At 53.7% G+C, this 20871-nt stretch overlaps 1 protein-coding gene across 4 annotated transcripts in view; it reads left to right on the forward strand.

Annotated features, from left to right (window-relative positions):
• The first annotated feature begins 3500 nt into the window (after positions 1-3500).
• VIPR2 (vasoactive intestinal peptide receptor 2) overlaps positions 3501-20871 on the forward strand; it is a 68996-nt gene continuing 51625 nt past the window's right edge. For 2 of the 4 annotated variants that reach the window (XM_032642282.1, XM_032642283.1), the window contains exons 1-2: positions 3514-3703; positions 6083-6182. In XM_032642282.1, the coding sequence (XP_032498173.1) occupies positions 3641-3703; positions 6083-6182 (163 nt within the window). In that variant the 5' untranslated portion in view covers positions 3514-3640. Of the gene's footprint in view, positions 3704-6082; positions 6183-12255; positions 12381-20871 lie in introns of those variants that run through there. The other 2 variants (XM_032642281.1, XM_032642284.1) reach the window with 2 other exon arrangements.

Genomic DNA, 20871 nt, shown 5'->3' on the forward strand with positions numbered 1-20871 from the left:
GGGTCAGGAGAGGCCTGAGGAACTCACAAAAGCAACCCCAGCTGTACCAGTAAGTAGGGCGTTCTGACGCCTCCCACCCTCCCTCTGACCCTGGAGGACGCCCAGCCTGCGGCAGTGGAGGGGGCAGAGGAGAGATGCCCCACCTCACGCTCACACCGCTGTCCACAGCTCCTAACCGCAGTTTCAGGGCCTGCTGCAGGACTGGGTTGTGGGGAGAGACTTTTCACCTTTAAGGAAGTCAAGAGCTTTGCCATCCCTAGTACTGGGCTTTTTCATGTCTGGAAGAAAGACTATCACTAGAAAAGGGCCCAGGACCACTGGGATCTTGCAGGGATGCAGCTGTAAGGGAGCTTTGCCCTAATGAATCCGTCTCACTGGACAGGTCGGTTAGAGTTGAAAACAGAAGGGGCTGGAAACCACACAGGGCAGATGAGCAGGTCAAGCGGGTTGCTGACCTGTCCTGAGGCCAGAGCCCGGGCTCGGCCTGTGAGCGCCGAGGCGGGCACAGAGCAGCAGCGGGCCAAGAGGGGCCCATCCCCAAGGCAGCACTTCACATCTGTATACTTTAAAAACTGTTTGTGAAGGCTTTCCATGGCTGGTATTTGATTTTATCTTCATAATCATCTTGAGAAGTAGGCCAAGCACGTATTAGGAATTCTGCTCCAAGGCCTGGGCATCTAATTCAGTCTTATGTGACAAGCACGCGTGGGACACCAGCTCGGTGCCACAGTGTAGCGCGAGTGCTGGGGCCACCGAGGGGCCAGGATGCCCTGTGCCTATAGGAACCAGGACACAGCCAAAGAAGACATGCTCTAAGCTTTCTTCCAGGAACCCACGAGGCACAAGGCCAGAGTCCAAGCTCAGAAGAGTGCTCCCCCGACCGCCTGCACATCCCCTCAATCACAGCTGTGAGTGGGCAAAGGACTTAAAGCTCCAACTCCCCTGTCTTTTTTAGGGGGAGGAAGAAGAAAATTTTTCATTGAAGTCTGGTCTCCCAGCTTTCAAAAGACACGGAAAGAGGGACACAGGCAAATGCTGCGTTTCTTCATAGGTACAAGTTAAAGATGTACCTGGGGGTTGTGGGCATGTCCCCTCCCTCCAAGCTGATGTGGTCCCAGAATTACTCATACAGACAGAGCAGAGGGACCAGGCGAACCTCAGAGAGTCATGTGAGGCTTCCATCCTCTTTTGGACAAAGTATAAAGTCCCAGCATGGCATTTATTTCTGAAGCGATTTCACTCTCTCCTGATCACGAAGGCCCAAGGCTTCTCTCACTGAATCCATAGGTTTCCAGGCTTCTGACATGTGGGGTCAGCTTCCACCATCAGAGATTTGTTCTCTCCCCTCAAAGCTCAGCCTGGAAACCCGGGGAAGCCGCAGGTGTGGGAGCGGAGAGGGGCGAGGGTGCCCAGGCAGGAGGGTGAGGAGGGCAACTGACAAGTGCCTCACAGGGTCCGCCCCACCTGGGGCCTCAGAACACAGGCAGGCAGGTGCTGGTGTCCAGGGCCGCGTGGTCCAGGTCAGAAGAGGCCGCAGGAGCAGGAGCCAGAAGTGGGGTCCTTGTGACCAGAGAGGGGGCAGGGACCCACGCTTCCGCAGGCATCAGCACAGCACAGCCAGGGGGCTGCCACACCTTAGGGGGCCAGTGACAGAGGTCCAGAGACAAGACCACCAGTCCCACCACATCAGGTACCCACAGAGGAGCCCTTCTCCCAGAAGCCCTGAGTACACACAGACCACACCCCCTGCAAGGGGAAGTGGAAAAATTCTTGGAAGAATGGCCATTTACCCAAAAGAAACAGAGTAACCTTTAATTGACAAATATAAGTACCATCCATCCTAACATCCATTCCGAACAAGGAAAGAACAGTCAGACTATAAAGAACCTTGTGCTGTGCATTCACAGTGTTTAAAAATTTCTACTCTCATATGATCCAGATTTTGCTCTCCACTGAGTGAAGATTGTCTTTCAGGGCCCCAGGCCACCGGAGTTGACCATCTTTCTTACTCTGATGCTCCCAGCACAATCCTTGCCCCTTGGGCTTCTGTCCAGGTGCTCCATCTGATTGAGATGCCTTCTCCCTCCATTCTGATCTCTCACTCTTAACCCTTTTTCAGTCCCATTTAGACATTCACTCCACCAAGCTCCTCCCAGGAAAAATGGACTTCTCCTCCCCTCCCCTCCCCCTCCCCCCTCTCCTCTCCCTTCCCCTCCTCCTCCTCTCCCTCCACCCCTCCTCCTCCCTACCCCCTCCCCTCCTCCCCACCCATTTGCCTGTATCTTGTTCTTACCACACTTTTTCTCGCAATCACACACCCCCATCTGCTGGACTAGAGCACAGTATTTACACACACATAAAGAATCTAGATTCTCACTGCAACCTGACCCTCGAGGCGAGGAGCAGGTATCACCACTCTCATTTACACAGGCACTTGGCTCAAAGTTCATTGCTTGTCCGGCTTCAAATAGTGAGTAAAAGAAATATTTGTCAAATTGGATCCAGAGTCAATAAGCTTCCAGATCCCAAGCTGCATACCCAGAGTCCAGATCTCAGCCCGAGTCCAAATCCTGTCTCTACTACTGTTCCCCACCAGACAGAAAGACAGATGATAGGTGATAGATAGATGATTAATGGCTGATAGATAGAGAGATGACAGACAAAAGTTATTGATGGATCTATTGGGGGATGAGTGTGGTCAGAGAGAATACAAATGACAAAGCCAGTGAGGTAAAACTTTAATAGCTGAATCTAAATAAAGGGTGAAAAGATGTCCTTTGTCCTAGTCTTACTTTTCTGTTAGTTTGAAATTATTTTCAAATAAAAAGTTAAAACCACAACAAAATTTCCTGTTTTATTTTTCATTTCCAGCGCTTCTCCTTGTGCTGGATAACAACTGGCTTTTACGCCACACTATCCTTCCGGAGGTTCCGAGGCAGGTGTGGGATGAGGCCGGGTCCAAGGCCCCTGCAGCCAGCGCCACCCATGGCCCACCTCTGCAGCAGGGGGAGACACGGGCAGGACTGAAGACCAGCCACCGCGCCAAGTCTGCCCCCACTAAGATGCACTCCACGCGTCTTTTTCTAAGTTTTCGGTTGCCCCAACCAACTCCAGTGGCTTCCAAGGCAGCCCACATGCTCTTCCTGCCACCTTCTTGGGGGTCTTTAGGTTGTTTAACAAGGACACAAGTAAGGGCCGGTCTCTGACCCCAAAGTGGGTCCCTCCCGAGTCGCTCTCCCGTCCACCTCTTCCTCCGAGTTGTGCTGGCCCAGCACGCCCCCCCCTGTGCGCAACCCTCACCCGCTGCTGAACTGTCGGGGGGAGCGAGCCCAGCACGGGGGTTACGAGGGAGGGGCCAGGGGCACGGGGAGGGGGATACCGACGGAGGGGGTGCGGTAAGGGAGCGGGGCGGGACGTGGGGCGGATACCCGGCGCCGGGACGGAAGGGAGCTCGGGGGCGTGGGGCGCCGGGAGCGCGGGGCGGGGACGGGGTACCGCGGGGGCGGAGCGGCAGCCTCGGGGCACAACCCGGGCAGGGGACTTGTCGGCAGCCGCCGGGCGCCGCGCAAGGACCTCGGGAGGCGGGAGCCGCGTCGCTGCGCACGGGCTGCCCGGCCCAGGTCCGTGCCGCGGAGCCGGGATGAGGGCGCCCGCGCTGCTGCCGCCCGCGCTGCTGACCTGCTGCGGCTGGCTGCTCGCCCCAGTGAGTGCGACCCCGGCCCCGCCCGCCCTGCCCTGCGCGCCGCCCTCCCCGGAGGGAGCGCCCCCGCGCCCGGCTGCACTGCGCTCCCGAGTCCAGCTGCGGGCTGGGCTGGGGGCGCGGGGAGCGGGGCTGGTCTCGGGGTCCCCACCCGCCCGCCGGGCTCGCGGGAGGGAGCAGGGCCGCCGGGGACGCTCTGGACCCTCCCCGCCGAGCGCGAAGAACCGAGCTCCCCGCCCGGCCGGGTTGGAGATGGGCTGGGAGGATGCGTTTGCTGTGTCCCCTCCGCCGTCCCGGGTTCGCTGGGAATAAGATCCAGTTTCTTGCTCGACGCCCTTCCCAGCGGAGCGGGTCCGGCCGCGTCCTCCCGGAGGCTGTGGCCGGCGAGGACGGTTCGCGGGTCCGGGGACGCCCGAGTCGGGTGGTGGGTAGGGCTTGGTCACCTCCTTAGGCCTCACGTTTCCGAGGGAAATTGCAGTTAGATTTGTCTTTAACTACTTCCCCTTCCGTCTCCTAGTACTGTTGCTGCTTTTTGTCTTGCTTCAGTGTGTGTCAGGGAGACGCGATGTAGCTACAGAAAGTTGATTTTTTTAATCATTATTTAAGAGCACCGGAAGAAACGATATGCTGAATAGAAATTTGTTAAATGAGTGTATCTGTAGATTATTTAATTCTCAGCAATTCTTCCTTTTATTTGAAGACCCTTGAAAAAAAACCACAAAAACTGTGAACCCTATTTCTTGCTTCCCTCTCTGACAGACTGGAGTCAGTGTTGGCGTGTGTACACATTCGCATTTTATATCGCGGCCAGATCACTGTCTGTCTTGACTCATATCCCCCTTAAGGTTGTGGAGCCAAGGATGGAGCTATTTAGAGAAAGTTGTCATTGCTGAGGATCTTTCGGGTTCCAGGAGGGCATGAACCTAGCCCACCCCTCAGGGTTGCCAAACTCCCTTGTCTAGTGTGAAGGCAAACCAAGTCTTTCCTCCCTCAGAGGGATGCTGTGAGGATAAGAACCTCCCTACTAATTTTAGTGCTTTGAAAGAGCTAGTTAAAAGTACCAGGAATTATTACGGTTAATGCTGCTTTAACGTCTAGGATGTCCCCAAATAAGTCATTGCTGTGCATATTCCAAGAATGTCAGATATCATGGTGTCTTTTAATATCTTAACAGAAATCCATTTTTCTTTTTAAGGCAAAATAATTTCCCTAATTCTGAAATTTAAGCTGTTGACTTGTTCAGGTGTGAAAAATACAGCCTGAAACCAGGAGTTCGTACAGTGGTGGCTGCCCAGTGATGAGCCGGTGTTGGTGGGGGGGGACCCAAGCTTCAGGTCTTTTTAAAAATGAGGGTAAATGTGGCAAAAGTATTCAGCATTAAGTGTCTTCTCTTCATTTTGTTAGGAAATGTTGTTCCTGGTTAGAATTCTGCTGACTTATTTCAATAGTAGGATAATTAAACATAGATGGCCATAATATACGCAAGGGTATGGTTTTCTTTAGTAAAAAGTTTGTTCTTACATGAGACCCGGGGGGGGGGGGGCACAGCTCCAGCCTACAGCGTATTTGTGGGCAGTGGGAGGTGGCCAAAAAAAAAAAGAGGAAGTTGGACCTTTGTGAAAATAGAGACCAGAGAATATTACCTTCCAAGACTGAAACAGTATGTGGCTTTATCTTTTGCGCACATTGATGGACAACGTTGTTCACCGTTTGTGTCACATCTTTAGTTCCCGTGATGGAGCCTGACGGGAAGTCCCCCACGTCTTGCTCAGTGGAAACCGCAGTGCTGTGACTCTCACCCAGGCCTCTCCCTACTCACCCCTTATCTTTTTGAAAAGCTCCTTCACACCAAATTCTAAAGTTCAGTTTTGAATGTGGCCTGCAGCCTCTAAAAATAAAGTTATCCTATTAGGGCTTTCCAGGGAACGCAGAGCCTGGCCTTAGATGAAGCACTCTGGCGTCTGGGGTTGTGTGCAGTCATTGAGAATGGGCTTAGGAGTAAACATGTATTTACTTTGATTAAATCAAGGGCTATGAAGTGGAGGACTCGAATATTGAAAGCTTATTGGATTAAAGAGCTCTATTGCCACCAAATTAGTACTAACAATATAAAATGTATTACGTTAGTAAGTTTGCTTTCCTGCCCAGAAAAAGAATTCTATCAGGTTTTATATTTGTTTACTAATTCCTTTACAAAGTAAATAGTGAAGCTTTTTTTCAAATAACCATGCCAAAATATGAACGTGATTGCTTTTAAATGAGTGTTAGTTTGGAAGCAGTTTAGAACTGTGAAGTTTTGAGGGCTTTTATGTAGAAATTTTACTTGACTTGCCCATTATAGTGGAATTTTCAGTTATTTCTATTTCTTTTAACCTTGAGCAGGTGAACAGCATTCACCCGGAATGCCGATTTCATCTGGAAATACAGGAGGAAGAAACAAGATGTGCAGAGATTCTAAGGGCTCAAACAGAAACATTCAAAGGTAAGGCAGATCCCTGGCGAATGAGACTGTGCCCTGGATGGTGTGTGTGAGCTGACATGCAAGTAGCTTTCACCTCACTCGGAAAACTGGTATTTAAGGTCACCTGTGTGTTTTTAAAAAAGTCTGCTCCCACTGTTTTTTAATGAACTGCTGGCAAAACTCATAGCATTGTGAGTAATGGGCAGCGGGGTGTGTTTGGGGCGGGGGGATCATTCACACAAACCTTTTAAAAGAAGGCCTCACCCTTAACAGTGATAGTTTCCATGGTCTGAGATAATAGCAGCAGTTACTAAAGTAATTTAATGGGCGTTGTTGCACTTTGCAAAAGCAACTCCATTTTCCATGGAATGAGTATTCATGCGATTTCTTGCATTTAAAATTCTTAAGTTACATCACAGATGATTTTGATCCCGTTAAAATGGTGGGAATTTATCAGAAATCAAACAGGAAAATGAGACTTTTGCTTTCCTGAAGGACAGACCGGTTATGAGCACAGTGGGCTTGCAGACTTTACTTCTCTACGTCCCAGAGCAATGCCAGGACAACGTGCCCTCACCCGGGCACCATCTCGTACCTGTAAACTTTGAAGGCTCTGGGGTAACATCCAGATCATAAACAATAGCAAAAACCTTTTGTCCTTCCGTTTTCTTTTTCTCTGTTCTGTGTCATCATTTTGTTCTCCTCAAGAAAAAAAAATTAAAATCAAAGTACAGCCATGTGTTCAAAGTCTGGTGTCCGGCGGAGGCCTCAGATGGGAGTCACAGACATGGGCGTGTTCAGACCTGTGCTGCCCAGTAGAAGCAGGGTGCAAGCCTCACGGGTGATCTTGAACTTTCTAGTAGCCACGTTAAAATAAGTGAAAAGAAACGTGATTTTAATTTTTAAAATATATTTTATTTATCCAAATATATCCGAATCATGATCATTTTAACTTGTAATCAATATAAAACATTGATGAGAAATTTTACTTTTTTTTTTTTTTTGCGGTACGCGGGCCTCTCACTGTTGTGGCCTCTCCCGTTGCGGAGCACAGGCTCCGGACGCGCAGGCCCAGCGGCCATGGCTTACGGCCCCAGCTGCTCCGCGGCATGTGGGATCCTCCCGGACTGGGGCACGAACCCGTGTCCCCTGCCTCGGCAGGCGGACTCTCAACCACTACGCCACCAGGGAAGCCCAAATTTTACTTTTTTGTACATTAAGTCTTGGAAACTCAGTGTGCATTTTGCACTCACGGTGTATCACAATTCGGACCACACATTTCAGGTATTCATAGGTGACCAGCAGCTCTGGTGTGCCCCTTCCTGTGCCCCTGGAGCCTCCAGTCCCTCGGCTGAAAAATGAAGACTCTGGCCGTAGGGTTCCTTCCAGCCTTCAAGACCTGTGATTCTGCAGTGCACACGAGATCCCGAGAGCCATGTGTTCCAAAAGGTCTGCTCGAACTCTGTCCAGAGGAAGGCAAGCAAGGTGGCTCAAACATGGCCTGAGGATCTACCCTGTACAAAGCCACGTGTGACCACTAGCCAGCTACTAGGATCCATGAGGCCAGGTCTTGCCAACCAGGGTCTCAGGACAAGACGGTTGTCATGGCCACTGAGGTCTGTTCCCTCAGAGAAATTTAAGAGACTTAGGGGAGCTAAAGGCCGAGAGGAGACAGGCTGAAACCCTTGGGAGCACCTAGTCGGTGGCAGGGACCAGGTCCAGTCAGAACAGCACACTGTCCATGAGGCCTCCTGAATGGGGGGGGCACTGTCTGCCACATCCGCAGTGGGTGACCCTTGGCCTCTGTTGGGAGACTCCCGAGGGAGGGGCCTCTGCCCCCTCACGCCATTATTGGGCAGTCTAGTTCTTGGGCTCTGAGGCTGCCCATAAGCGGCGTCCGCGCACTGGCATGAATTGGGGGCAGCCATGAACAGAACCCCTTCTTCACGTGGGGCATCTGCGGGCACTGAGTGGGCTCACAGCTCTGCTTCCTCTTCCCGGGGCTGAGTACCTCCAGTTCCTACGGCTGTCACCAGACACGCTGCCGGGCCCTCGGCCACAGGCTCCGGACACATGCAGACACTCTCGGAGCAGGAAGGGAGGAGAACTTTCCCACTGACGTAATGGAAGGCAGACTGAATTGTAGTCAGTTGATGACTGTTGATAAATTCTCTGCCCACAGCCCACCTGTCCCTCACGTTCACCTGGGGACTGCTCCCCTCCCCTCGCCCCTCCCATAACTGCTGTTTTGGGGGAAGTACCGTCTCCCGAAGTACCATCTTAGTGTTTCTTTCTTGTCACTCTTCACTTCCCATACTCACCAAGAACATTTTGTTAACAAGACAAAACTGGCACAGCAGGCGGCAGGGAACACTTAACTCTTAAGGAATGGAGTTTGGCCGTGACTCTCCCTTGGAGGAGACGCCCTTGCGCTGGGTCAGGGTTGGCCCTGCACGTTTGTGTCCACAACTCACCTTGACAGACGTGGCACCTGGGGGAACAGGGCGAGTCCAAGGAGGCTAGTTCTGTCCATTGTGCAGTAGGGTGTGTGGTCCTTGATCAGGTTTCTTTAATAAAAGGACTCTTCATCTCTGGTTGGCTCCGGTAGATGGAGTGTGGCCTTAATTAGCTCAAAACAGTGTCCTTTTAGTTCTGCTCCTTCCAAGGGCTCGGGTCTGTCCCTGTTCCCTGGCCAGCGGTGCCCGAGTGTGAGCCGTGGCGTGTGGCCGGGCAGGGTGACGTTTGGCCTCGGGGATGTGGGGAATGTCCCTCACCACCTACTTCTTGCTCTGGAGAAATGCAAGCGCCGAATTGCCCAGCTTCCTATTTTCACAGGACGTCAGAAATGCAAACTCTAGGTAAAATGTTCCAGTTCTTAAAGTTTGCAACGAGTACTTTTTAAAAAGTTCCTCAGGAGCAGGCAGACCTCCTGTGTGGTCGCTGCCTGAGCTGCCAGGTAGCTCTCTGCGTGGCAGCTGGGCCAGGCGGGCCCCAGTTGGGGAGCCCCTCGTGGTGCAAGATGGGCCGGGACGTTTAAAACACTCAACAGGGCTCCCTCGCGGGCCCTGCTGCCTGGTTCAGCGTTCCTCAGGGTGAGCTGTGTGTGACCCACACAGACGTGCTAGACAGTGGACGGCACAGCCTGTGAAGATCTTGGTATCAGCTTGAGCAGAAAGAACGTCTTAGGTAAAGGCCATAAAACATCTCCCCTGTCTGGAGCCATAGGGAAAGGTGTCATTCACTCTTTGCAATGACAAGTATCAGTCCTTGGACATTTTCTTATATTGAAGGCTCTTATTTTAATAATAGCTCGACAGCAAAAATACCTGCCCCTGAGCCCTTTCACCTTTGACCCGTGGCAAGAGCTCGCGGATGGCAGCCGCCCTCGGGAAGGAGGTGGCGCCACGGGAGCCGGCCTGGTGCCCTCGGCTTTCTGTAGAAAGGCAACTCGTGTTCTAAATTCCCGTTTTTCTTTTTGCTCTTTGAAATCTGCATGGCTCGAATACCAAGGATATAAATAGTACTGAGTTACCAGAACGAAGACACTATAGATGAAGCAAGCTGGGAGCTGAGTGAAGGCCTTGCAGCTGGATGGGGTGCGGGCGATTCCAGGGCCAGCAATGTACACCTGCTTCACGAAATTGAAAGTGAGATGAGACATTGAGGGTCTGTAGGAGCTCCAAGCCATGGGTGTGAAAGAGCACCAAAGACGCAAGAAAACGAGTTGTCAGTTCCACTGAGATAATTTGTGTAAGTCTAACAAGGAATCCTTTTTATTACATGTTGAATCCAAATTCAAACAAACCAACACATAAATCTAGACAAAACCAATTTTAATTCTAAACCCCTTTAAGGGATTCACTTTGTAAAAAAGAAAAGCTTAGGAGGTATTTAGAGCTTTGTGAGTTAATACTGATTCATCGCTAAGACTAACTTAATCCTGCCAATGAGGCAGTCAGGCCACGGATGCCTGAGAATATAGCTCAAGGCAGCTCTGTCCGCGCACGGGGGTTGCTGACCGCGGTGCTAAGCAGTGACTCAGCTCTCCAGCTCTGCCCGGTATTCCTGCCTGTGCGTGGGTCACATGGGAACTTTCCTGTGACTTCACATCATTTTTGCCCAGATCGGGGCGGGGAGGGGCCGCGGTGGTGGTGGTGGTGGAGGAATGTGACCTATATTTCGGAAGGACAAGGAGGTACCTATGTTTCTTGACAGCTCTACAGTCTGGGCCAGGTCCTGAAGGACCCACGGTCCTGGGCCGTGGCTGAGGTGGGTATGACAGTGAACATGAGCTCAAGACCGGGGCCCCGGGAGGTGCTAGACTAAAGAACTTACTTTTCTCTGACGTTTCTCAAACAAAGAATGCTGGACTAACTTTGATCCACTTGTCAAGGAGCCGTGGCGGGTATGGATACTGCCCCCTCAGGCTAACAAGTTACCCTGCCACGGTTTCCCGGATGCCCTCAGAAGGCACGGGCCCTGTCAGACAGCACCATCAGAGGCAACCTGCTCCTGGCAGCGCAGGCAGTGTGGGCGCCACGTTCCCACTCCTGTGGCTTCCCTTTTCCCCAAGCCCATCAGGACCTGTGTGGAGAGGCCCATGGTGCGTTTCTGTCCTGGCTGAGGAGCCTGAACTTGGGAGACCCCAGCGTCACAAGGAGGCTGCTGGTGTCCTGCCCAAACTTCACTCCAGAGAAAGATGCATTCTTGGTTATTGAGATCAGCCTGAGGGCCGCACTCTCTGTCTGCCAAGGCTGTTGCTCTACAGACGTCCTCAAAAAGAGTCCGGAGCAAAGCTGCCAGTGCCTTTTCCCAAGACACGCCCATGCAGTGTCCCCAGCTCCAGGAGGGCGACTCTCAGTAGGCGTGGACGTCCTGCTTCTCTTCTCCAGGGCGTGCTGTGGCCTCTGGGCCATAACTCCCCACTCTGTGCTGTTGGTCCCTCTACGGCGTTGTCCACCGTCCTTGCAGCCACAAGACCCTGCACAGCACTTGGCACTTAAAAAGGTGTCGAATAAGCTTTTGCTGAACAAATTAATGAAAAACTTCATATTAAAAATTGTGATATATGCACGTAGAAAAAATGCCATAATACACAGCCTGTGCGTCCATCCCGCTTAGAACTCACGTGTGCACAGTGTATGTGCATCCCTCCCCGTTCCACTGTGCAGATGGAAGCCAGCTCTGGTCTGTACTTTGTTTTTCTTTGTTTTTTTTTTTAACTTTAGCAATGTATTTGGCAACCGTTCTGAATTGGTTTATACTTTCCTTTTAAGAGCTACGTAGTATTCTAACAGATTTCCTTAGTCTGTCCCAGGCTCCTGGACTTTGAGGTAGCTTACAAGCAATACTCTAGTGACTGCATTTCTTCATGACAGTAAAATATTTCACCAGCAATTGAGGGTTGACTTCAAGCCACTATGCATGAAATGAGAACGTCCTTCTCATATGATTAAATAACATCATTTTAAGAGACTTGCTTATTTCTGTGACGGTTGTGTCACACAGAACACAATTAATTACATCCCACTTTTCATCTCGTCTTTCCTTCCTGCATCTCTTTGTCACAGAGGAAACTAGGCAGCTTCATGAGCGTGTTCTCTTCAGAAAGTCCCGTGGGGGAGTGACCCTTGTCTGCAACTCTTCTCTGACCCCCCGGCCCCGCACCGAGGCAGCGCTGCCTCTGGCCCAAGGGCAGGTGGTGGTTGCCCCTCTCCCTGACGAGCGTCTGGTCCTGGTCCTTAGCTGACCTGCAAGTGGGACTTGTGAGCAGACTTCCCTCCATCTCACCTCCTTACATCCATGTGGGTCAGAGGGCGCCTGCTGCCCTTCTGAGGTCAGCGTGATGTGAGGCCCATCGTTCCCTTTCAGTTTTCTCTCTGATGTAGTACTTCTTGTTCTCATCCAAATAGCTCTTTGAGCTGGTAAGGCAAACAGGCTGATCTGTTTTTTTCCTTAGGGTGGGTCTTTTTGTATGCAATTTCTTCTAACTTCTAAACTCAGTAAGATCAGCTACCAGCCTTGGATATTTAAATAATAATTACGCATTGGTTTGATTTTCTGAAAGTAATGGCTTTAACTTTACTTTTTATAGGAAACAAATCTCGCTGAAAACAATTCTACTCTGAGTTAAACTTTTATGCTTCAACCCATGAAAGGAATCATGCGCGAGAAGTCAGTTACTAGCAGGTAGAGCTTCAGCGCACCTGGAAGCCACAGGTGAGGAGGCTGTAACCCGTGCTCCGCGGGGCCACAGGAAGGGGCTTCGTGCCACTTGGCATTGCTGCTGTTGGGGACCAAGCTACTTCTCCCACGCATCTTTCTAAGGTGCTGGTGACCCCAAGACACAGCTCAGCCAGCTGCTCGCGGCCGCCTCCCCCGCGAGCACCTCTCCGCCTTCCATGCCCCCACTTAGTGTCACGCAGGCCGCGTCCTGAAAAGGTCCCGTCACTCTTCCCGCCAGTGGGGCTGGTTCTGAGGCTGCGGCTCCCCCTCCAGAGGAGCCTGCAGTGCAGGTTCCAGCCTGTTGAGTGGTTTCCTGTGGTCCACTGTCTCACATCCTGTGATATGAAAGCGCAGGGTCCCTCTCTGGGGTGGAAGAGCCTGCTGGAGGCTCCTCGGCACACTGCACTTCAGTCACAAGTGGCCAGTGAAGCTGCTGTCCCTGCTGCAGCCCCCGCCGTCTGGCGCTGGCTCATGGGTGCACGGCTGGTGCTGCCACGATGGGGGCAGAGTTACACGTGTCAGCCACGCGCCCCCCCCCCCAGGTTCCCGGGGCTTCAGTTGTGCATGTTTTGGTTGCTTGGGCCGGTCGCAGCCCTTCCCGGGCACCCATTCACTTGCGAGTTTTTGTAGAGTTTTCTGGGTCAAGCATCCATTCCAGTGGTTGTCTCTGAGCCCTCGTAGCTGGGCCTGTTCTTGGGGGGTCGCCCTGGATCATGGAGTGGACTGTCATTGCTGGAGCCTTGGCTGGCTCTGTCGTTCACTGATTTTTCCAGCATGTTCTTATTGAGAAGATACCAGGCTAGAAGGGTGATGAGAAATTGGGCAGGACACGTCATCCCCTCTGGGAACTCCAAATCAAGCCCCCGATGGCGATGCACAGGGCGGGGAGCAGGGATAACGGGGCTTCGAGTCAAAGGACTGAAGGGTTTCTGGGGGGAAATCGGAGAATCTGAACATGGAATAACGTCAGTCTACTCTGAACGAGAAACTGACAGTGACAGAAAAATGGCTAAGGGCTTATTTTATCTTTACTCGGAGATTAAGGCAGAAAAAAGGTGAGTGGGGAAACTACCAAGAAGAATGGAAGCTTTTTGATCATAATCTAATTGGTGGTCGGTACTTTGGTAATTGACTATATAAACTTGCTGTGTGTTCAGGGACGGTGGTCTCGGCTTCCATGTGTGTCCTGTGCTCGGCCCTGGAGTGGATTCACTCCATGCAGCCCTGTCCCACCTGCAGCTGATCACCACCACCCAACCCCGGCCGCCACCTGGCCAAGACCCCCAGCCTCCTTGGCCTCTGCACTTGGTGTGGCCTTCCTCATGACGATGAGCGCACCCTCTTGTATTCCAGGGTAGGGGCCCATCTTGGTACTCCTCAGCCTCTTGGCACCAAGGCGTCTGCCAAGGACCCTCCTGTCCGGCGTCTGTTGACCCAGGAGCAGACATACGGACCCTTCCCGGTGCCCAGGACGGAGGGAAGGCTCCAAGTGTCCACTCTCAGGACAAGGACGGGAGATGTCCACAGAGCAGGCGTTGGGGGGTCCCAATCTTGATGCTGGAAGGTGGTCGTCAGCCCATCAAGGTGAGGAAATGGGAGTGGACTTTCTAGTCTCTCATCCAAGCTGGTGGCAGAGCCCAGCTCCCTGGACCCTAAGTCAAGCGCTCTTTTCACAAAGCCATACTTGGCATCTTAGAAAGAGAGGCATGCTTTAGATGAAGGTCTTCCTCTCTAAAGCCTGCTTCAAAGGTGAGGGACCTCCTCTGAACCGCCATGGCTACAGGGAGATTGGCCTCATGTCCATCTAATTGTCTGCACCTTCCACTGAAGCTTCCCCTTGGGGTGAGGATCCCCACCAGTTCACTCACTTTGTGACATCAGCCCCTTCTCTCCTCCGGCCATGGCGAGGGCTTTGGGGCAGCACGTTCATTTGGTGAGTCCTCCTTGACTTCCTGGCCGTCAGCTTCCTCATGGCACGCCTGGTTCTCTGTGTATCAACAGGAACCGTCAGAGGCGGCCGGGGTTCAGCTGCAGGCGGAGGCCCCGCAGTGCAGGACGTTGAATCAGGGCCCAGAGCGCCCCAGATGTCTGCACCTTAAACATCGCCCGGGCTATGACCTGCCCTGGGTAGGGCTCCCGCAGCTCAAGAACTGACACTTTCAAGGCACCTCTTATCCACCCCAGGGGAGGGTTACTACTGCTTTGCAAGCAGTCTCTGACTTACAGCTACTTCCTTCTCTGCAAGGGAAGGACTGAGGCCTGTGTGAGGGGACACTGAGGGTGAGGCCAGGCCTCCTGGGTGCCCACTGGGCCCCGGCGATAAGGACAGCACGTGCCTCCTGTGTCCCCCCGGCAAGCGCTGTCGCTCTGCTCCTGTGTGGCCCCGTGCAAGGCACCCAAGCTCACCAAGTTCGGGGGGGGTGGGGAGCGTTTGCTCCTGGGGCTTGTTGCAGAGCTTGGAGCTGGTGGGCTGGCCGCGCGGGCAGGTAGGAGAGGTGTGTGTCGGCACCCAGAGTAGCCGGGTCCAGCCGCCGGGAGGGCTGGGGGCGCACACACGGGATGTGTGGGTGAAGGAAGGAGCACAGCGTTGACCCGCAGCCTGGAGCTGGCCCCAGGGGAATTCTGAAAAGCGCGCTGTCTGCTATGAGCTGTTTTGGGACGGTTCACGGAGCAGACACTTCTGAGAGGAGCTGGGGGGTGCCTCGCAGGCGGGTCACGTTTCAGGTGGAGGTGACGCAGGCGTGCTCCACGGCAGAGGACGGGAGGCTGGGGGAGCAGAGGCCAGGCCGCAGGGAGAGGGTGGCTGAGAAGGTGCCGCGGCCCCATGGTGGTGAGGGCAGCCGCCCCAGGAGCGCAGGAGAAAGGAAAGCACACAGGAGGAGCTGGGGCCCGGGGAGGGCGCCTTCGGGGCTGTGGTGAGCAGAGGCCGCTTCTGGGGAGCCTAAGCAGAGGCAGAAGGAAGGGCTGGGAGGGAGGCTGGAGCCTGCTCACCAGTGGGACCATTTGGGGCAGCAGGTCCTGGAGGCAGGGGGAGTGGCCAAGGGCGGACCTGAGGGGCTCGGCCCAGAAGGAGGGGGAGGGAGGGGCCTGAGCGCCCAGCACAGCTCCCAGGGTGGACGGGGCTGGAGGGGCCAGCAGGATGGGACCCAGGGCACTGAGCTGTGGATGTGCCAGGGGCCCCTGGCCCCCAGCCCTCGCACACAGCCTGGGAGGATGGTCCCGCACGAGGCCGGTCTCGGCCGGGAGCTGTAGACGCCACGGCCAGGCGTCCTGCCCTGGGGGCACGCGCAGCTGTGTGGCTGCTGTACTGTATGAGGGCGATCTGGCTTCGCGCTGGTAGATGGGTGTCCCGGCTCGATCCCAAGACATCGCCCAAGTCCTGCTCATAAATCCACGCAAGATTACCCTGGGAATCCAGTCCCAGGACTCCCCACGCATCCAGTCCCAGCCTGTCAGCTGAGTCCAGACGTCCCCTCTCGGACGCGGCTCGGCTCTGCTTGCCTGGGAGCTCATGTGGCACCACCAACAATGCCCCAAGTGGTCACAGACATTGGAGGGAAGGTTGAGAATTTGTACAAAAGACAACAGCAGACATCTCGATGGTGAGAGGCCCAGCATCTGCAAAAATTTACCTCCCCATCAGTTTTCCTAAACTGACTCCGTAGCAGGACCTCACCGGGACTCCCGAGGGCCCCCGTTGTACGGATGTCGGAAGAGAGGCGTGAAGGTGCTGGGCCCATCTCGGAGGGATCTGCAGTCAGTCCTCGGGCAGCCGTGCTGGCCGGGACCCCGACCACAGGCACTAGGTTCACCCAGTTTGGAGGACGTTTTGATGTTTGGGGTTTATTGGATTCAGCGTATTCTTTAGACAGGTTCAAACTGGATCTCCGGATGTTCCTTTGAAAAACTCTTTTGTTCAGTTAACAGCTTTGGTTAGTTCTGGGTTTTGAGTCTTGGTTTAACGTTAGTTCAAGTCCCAAAATACGACTCCAACTAATGGAATCCATCTGAACTGAAGTTAAACTTTGCTACTTCCATATTCAAAGTTCCAAAGTGATTTGATCGAGGTGCCATCTGGTGGCATTGTCCCCCCAGATGGTCTTTCCCAGGCCTTGGTTCATAGGTCGCCTCTAGCCCACCAAGGGTGGGATCATTGTAGCACCCTAGTTAGAATATTGGGGTGTCCAGGAGTTGTCTGAAGAATGAGTTCCCGGTAAAATACTCCTTGCAGCCCTCTAAAGGCACTTGGAGTTGGAGCTCTGTCGTGGCGCCTGGGTTTGCCCCTGTGTAAAATCCAGGCTCTCATACAGGGGGCCTAGGGAGCAGCATGGCCCTGGGCCTCGGTCCACACCCGAAGGCTTGACCTGCTGTGTGGACTCAGTTATAAGCAGGGGGATGTTGAAGAGCCAGCCCGCCTTGGTGCCCTGGTCGGCTTGTGAACTTGCAGTGTTCCTGCTGCAGGAAGACCTGGTGAGGCCCTCCTGGCCCAGGTGCCTCCATCAGGTACCTCGGGCAGCCTCAGACCAGTGGGCGCTCGGTGAACATTTGCTGGATAGACGAATGCTCGTCACTGCAAGTTTTAAGAGAGCATGGCTGCAGCTGGTCCAAACAATGTGCCGAGTCGTGAAGAAAGGATGGTCTGCTGTTTGGAAGATGAACTGTTCCATCTCTGTCTGCACGGGCAGGGGTTTGTTATCAAAGGCCCTGAGCTTGTTCTGTAAGTTGCTTTTGAGTCCTGATTGCAGCAGCTCCCCTCCCAGCACGTGGCCAGATTTCACCTGCACTGACTGTCTCTGAGAAGCGTGCAGCCCAGACATAGGCTGTGATTAGTTCTGGTGGGTTGTCACTCGGGGCGTTTCCCCTCAAAAGGCTCCTTTCCACTCTGCTTCTGCCACTCTCAAGTACTGTCATCATGCCTGACTGCAGCATTACTAGAAAGGCGTTTGGCTCGGTACCCAGCATGGATGTAGCTCTCCTTATCTCACTACATGTATTTTAGGAATAAATGATGTAGATATGCATCCTTAGAGCAACAGAAAGAGAGACTCCTCCATTTGGTAGAGTTTGGTCATCACTGTTAGTGGAGAGATTAGCTGGACTCTGTAGGACACAGAGAAACAGGATATTTGTAATTGGACCCCTGAACAGGAAGCATCAAAGGTGCCCAAAGAGCAAATCCAAAGCTGAGGGCGGGGCTGATGGGGATGTGGGCCAGTGTTGCAGAGCTTCCAGGTCCAGGGCAGGGTTCGCAGCGATCGCGTCACCATCCACAGGGCCGGGGGTCTGGACCCGCTCAGCATCATGTCTGCTTCCGCGGTGAGCGCTGAGACGCCAGGATGCAGCAGGTGGAACAGCGGGGCGCCGCCGCTGCGGGGATAACGTCCACATCTCAACCCTGCCAACCCTGAGGTCAGGAAACAGACCCCCGGGGTCCTTCTTGTGCTGTATGGCCAGCTCACACCGCTGGGGAACAGGGACTTGAGTGTCCAGGAATGGGAGTATTTGGAGGGGTGGTCTCAGCAGAAAGTCAAAGCAAGGTGTGGTGAGGATATGGCGAGATTTCTGCCGGTCATGACTGCAGCTGCCCTTTGAAGGATCCAAACGCAGGACCAGGGCTGAGAGTAGAAGTTGCACACAGCCCCATTTTGGCCGTGGGGCATAGGACAAATCTGACAGTGACCGGAGGCCCCAAGGGGATGGCTGCTCATGGCCGCGCTGCTCTCGCAGCCCTGGGACAAGTGAGAGGGTCGGGGCCGCCCCGGGCCACCTCTGTGGCCTTTTGAATGCGGGGCGCCCACTGGTCTGGGAAAGCACGTTTGTTGGTCAGAGTCCTCCTGGCCCCGGGGGCCTCAAAGACTGGCTTGTGTACTTACCTGCAGAAAACAGTAACTCACGTCCCCCTCCATAAGCCTGAAGCAGGGCCCTCAGACAGGCAGGCGGGCAGGAGGCAGCCTGTCCGGTGATTCGGGTCAGAAAAAATGGCTGGGTTCACAGAGAAGCACCCTTTTAAAAAAGGATTTTTCCCAACTCAGTTGGTGAGTCTGTCCATCAAGTTTTCAGTCCTTTAAAGTGATACTAGGCATGGGGGCGCTGGGAACAGGAGATGGATCAACGGCTTCGAGGGCCACAGTGAAGATAATTCCTCCCTATAGAACTGTTAAAGCAGAGTTTTAGCGCTCAGAGGATCCATGGAAATCTCCTGGATCAGCACGGTCCCCTTACGGGAGGAGAGGCAGGCGGCTGCCTGAATGTCAGCATTCTGGTGCCCGTTATGGCCCTCAGCATCCCATTATGCTGTTTGGTCACTGCTTAAAAGTGACTCCAGAATCTTGAAAATGAAATTCTTTTTTCCCTTTGCAGTTGGCAGGTGGTCTGTGGGGCTGCTGGGCTTTCCCAGGCTTTCCCACCTCCTGGCTTTCGTGCCCTGTGGATGATTCACGCTTGGTCAGCCAGTATTTAAGGTCCAAAATGTCAGCTTTTAAAATTCTAACCATTCTTTACATGTATTAATTAGCGTTCTCTTGAAAGAAGAGCTTTTCCTCATCATTTGGGGAAGAACTACAGTTCCTTCTGAAAGAGTGGGATAAAAGTCCAAGCACCTTGGGGGCACCTATTAAGTACTTAATAACTAGAATTCTGATCAGACAATTATTTCGTCTCTGCTATTTATAGCACAAGTAAAGTGGGTGTTGGAACATGTAGCCATTAAAAAAGATGGCACACGTCACAAATGACATGAAAAATACGAGATGTATATTGTTAAGTGAGAAAGCAAGGAATACTCCAGCATATAGGATATCCTGTGTTTGTGAGAAGAACATACGTGAGGTCTCTGTGTATGTGGTGTATGGGCAGGTGTATAGGATGTCATCGGGCCCTGTAGGGGCAGGAGCCAGACGCCCATGAGGGGCCAGGAGGAGGCTGCTAGGAGGGGGTGTTTCCCCAACACAAAGGGGGCGGGGGCAGGACTGTTTGGGGAGAGGGTTTCTTTGGGGAGAGTCCTTGGAATGCTCTGTGATGTCTGCTCTCCTGTGGAGGGGAGGGAGGTCCCCCACCGGTGAGAGGACTTTCATGTTGCTGGGGGACACAGGGATGAGAGGTGGCTGGCAGCCGTCTTGGTGCAGCTGGGCAGAGAGGTCCACTGGGTCTCTAGTTGTCCTCTACTCAGGAGGACAGCCACCAGGGCGAGGGCCAAGAGGGGTCAGGGGCCACAGCTGGGGGGAGGCGGCCCCTGGTCCATGGGAGAGGAGGTGCTGGCTTCCACCACGAGCACCTGTGCCAAGACCCCTGAGTGCCTCCAAGCCCCCTGGAGCCCCGAAAACCACCACCAGCAGATCCGAGCCCCAGTCTGCCCTCCACTCCCACTAGCCTGAAATAAGTCAGGTAGAGAAGGCATGTTAACTAAGCAGACCAGGCTGTGCCTTAGACCAGGGTGCTCAGAAACACGAGGGGCCTCACCTGAGTTTCCTGCAGGACAGAGACTGTGCCCTGAGCCAGTGGGAAGGGCCCAGCTCCACCTGCAGCACAGACGTCTGTCCAGGTAGTCCATAAACATGAGCGGGTTCACCCGCCACTGCAGGCTGCACATGGGCTCGCAGCACGGGCCACACCTCCTCGTGCCTGGACTGACGTGCTGTGTGATTGCACGGTCCAGGGCGTGTGCTGCTTTCGTAATTTAAAATCGCACGCCTGGAAGAGTCTGTCGAATTTTAAGGGTGTCTCAGTGAGGGGTTCGTATTGTCCCCTTAGGTACTGAGAAGTCCTTAGTGGACAGAGGCTGGTGTAACAGGATGTGGCGAAGGCTCTGATGTGCATGTAATGGGTCTCAAGACCTCGGGGGGTCACTGAGCCTCTTTAGGTGTGGACCCCTGCTGTGAAGCAGCATGTTTGCCGAGAGCCAGAAGGTCCTTCCCGACTCTGAAGTTCTGTGGTCCTTTTTTTTTTTTTAACTTTTTTTATTTTATTTTTTATTTTTGGCTGCGTTGGGGCTTTGTTGCTGTGCACGGGCTTTCTCTAGTTGCGGTGAGCGGGGGCTACCCTTCGTTGCGGCGCGCAGGCTCTAGGCGCGCGGGCTCAGTGGTTGTGGCCCACGGGCTTAGTTGCTCTGTGGCATGTGGGATCTTCCCAGACGAGGGCTCGAACCCGTGTCCCCTGCATTGGCAGGCGGATTCTTAACCACTGAGCCGCCAGGGAAGCCCCTCTGTGGTCTTCTGGATGACCCCCCAGCTGGCCCTCTGCCCCGAAGTTCTTGTTCACCAGGCAGAGCCCCGGCACTTATTTAAGGGGTTCACGAGGAGGATGACAGATGGAGTGAGGAAACGTGACATTGCTTCCTAAAGTGCTTTCTTCCTGTTCAGAGATGTCCAGCAGTTAGTGTGGCCTGAATCAGCGCAGACGGAAGCACAGGAAACAAGAACAGCCCTGACAACAGCCCCTGCCCCCGAGGCACCGCCCAGCCGGCACGTGGCCTCTGCGTCCTTGGCCC

Source organism: Phocoena sinus, chromosome 9 (assembly GCF_008692025.1).
Source record: "Phocoena sinus isolate mPhoSin1 chromosome 9, mPhoSin1.pri, whole genome shotgun sequence".
Taxonomy (NCBI): Eukaryota; Metazoa; Chordata; class Mammalia; order Artiodactyla; family Phocoenidae; genus Phocoena; species Phocoena sinus.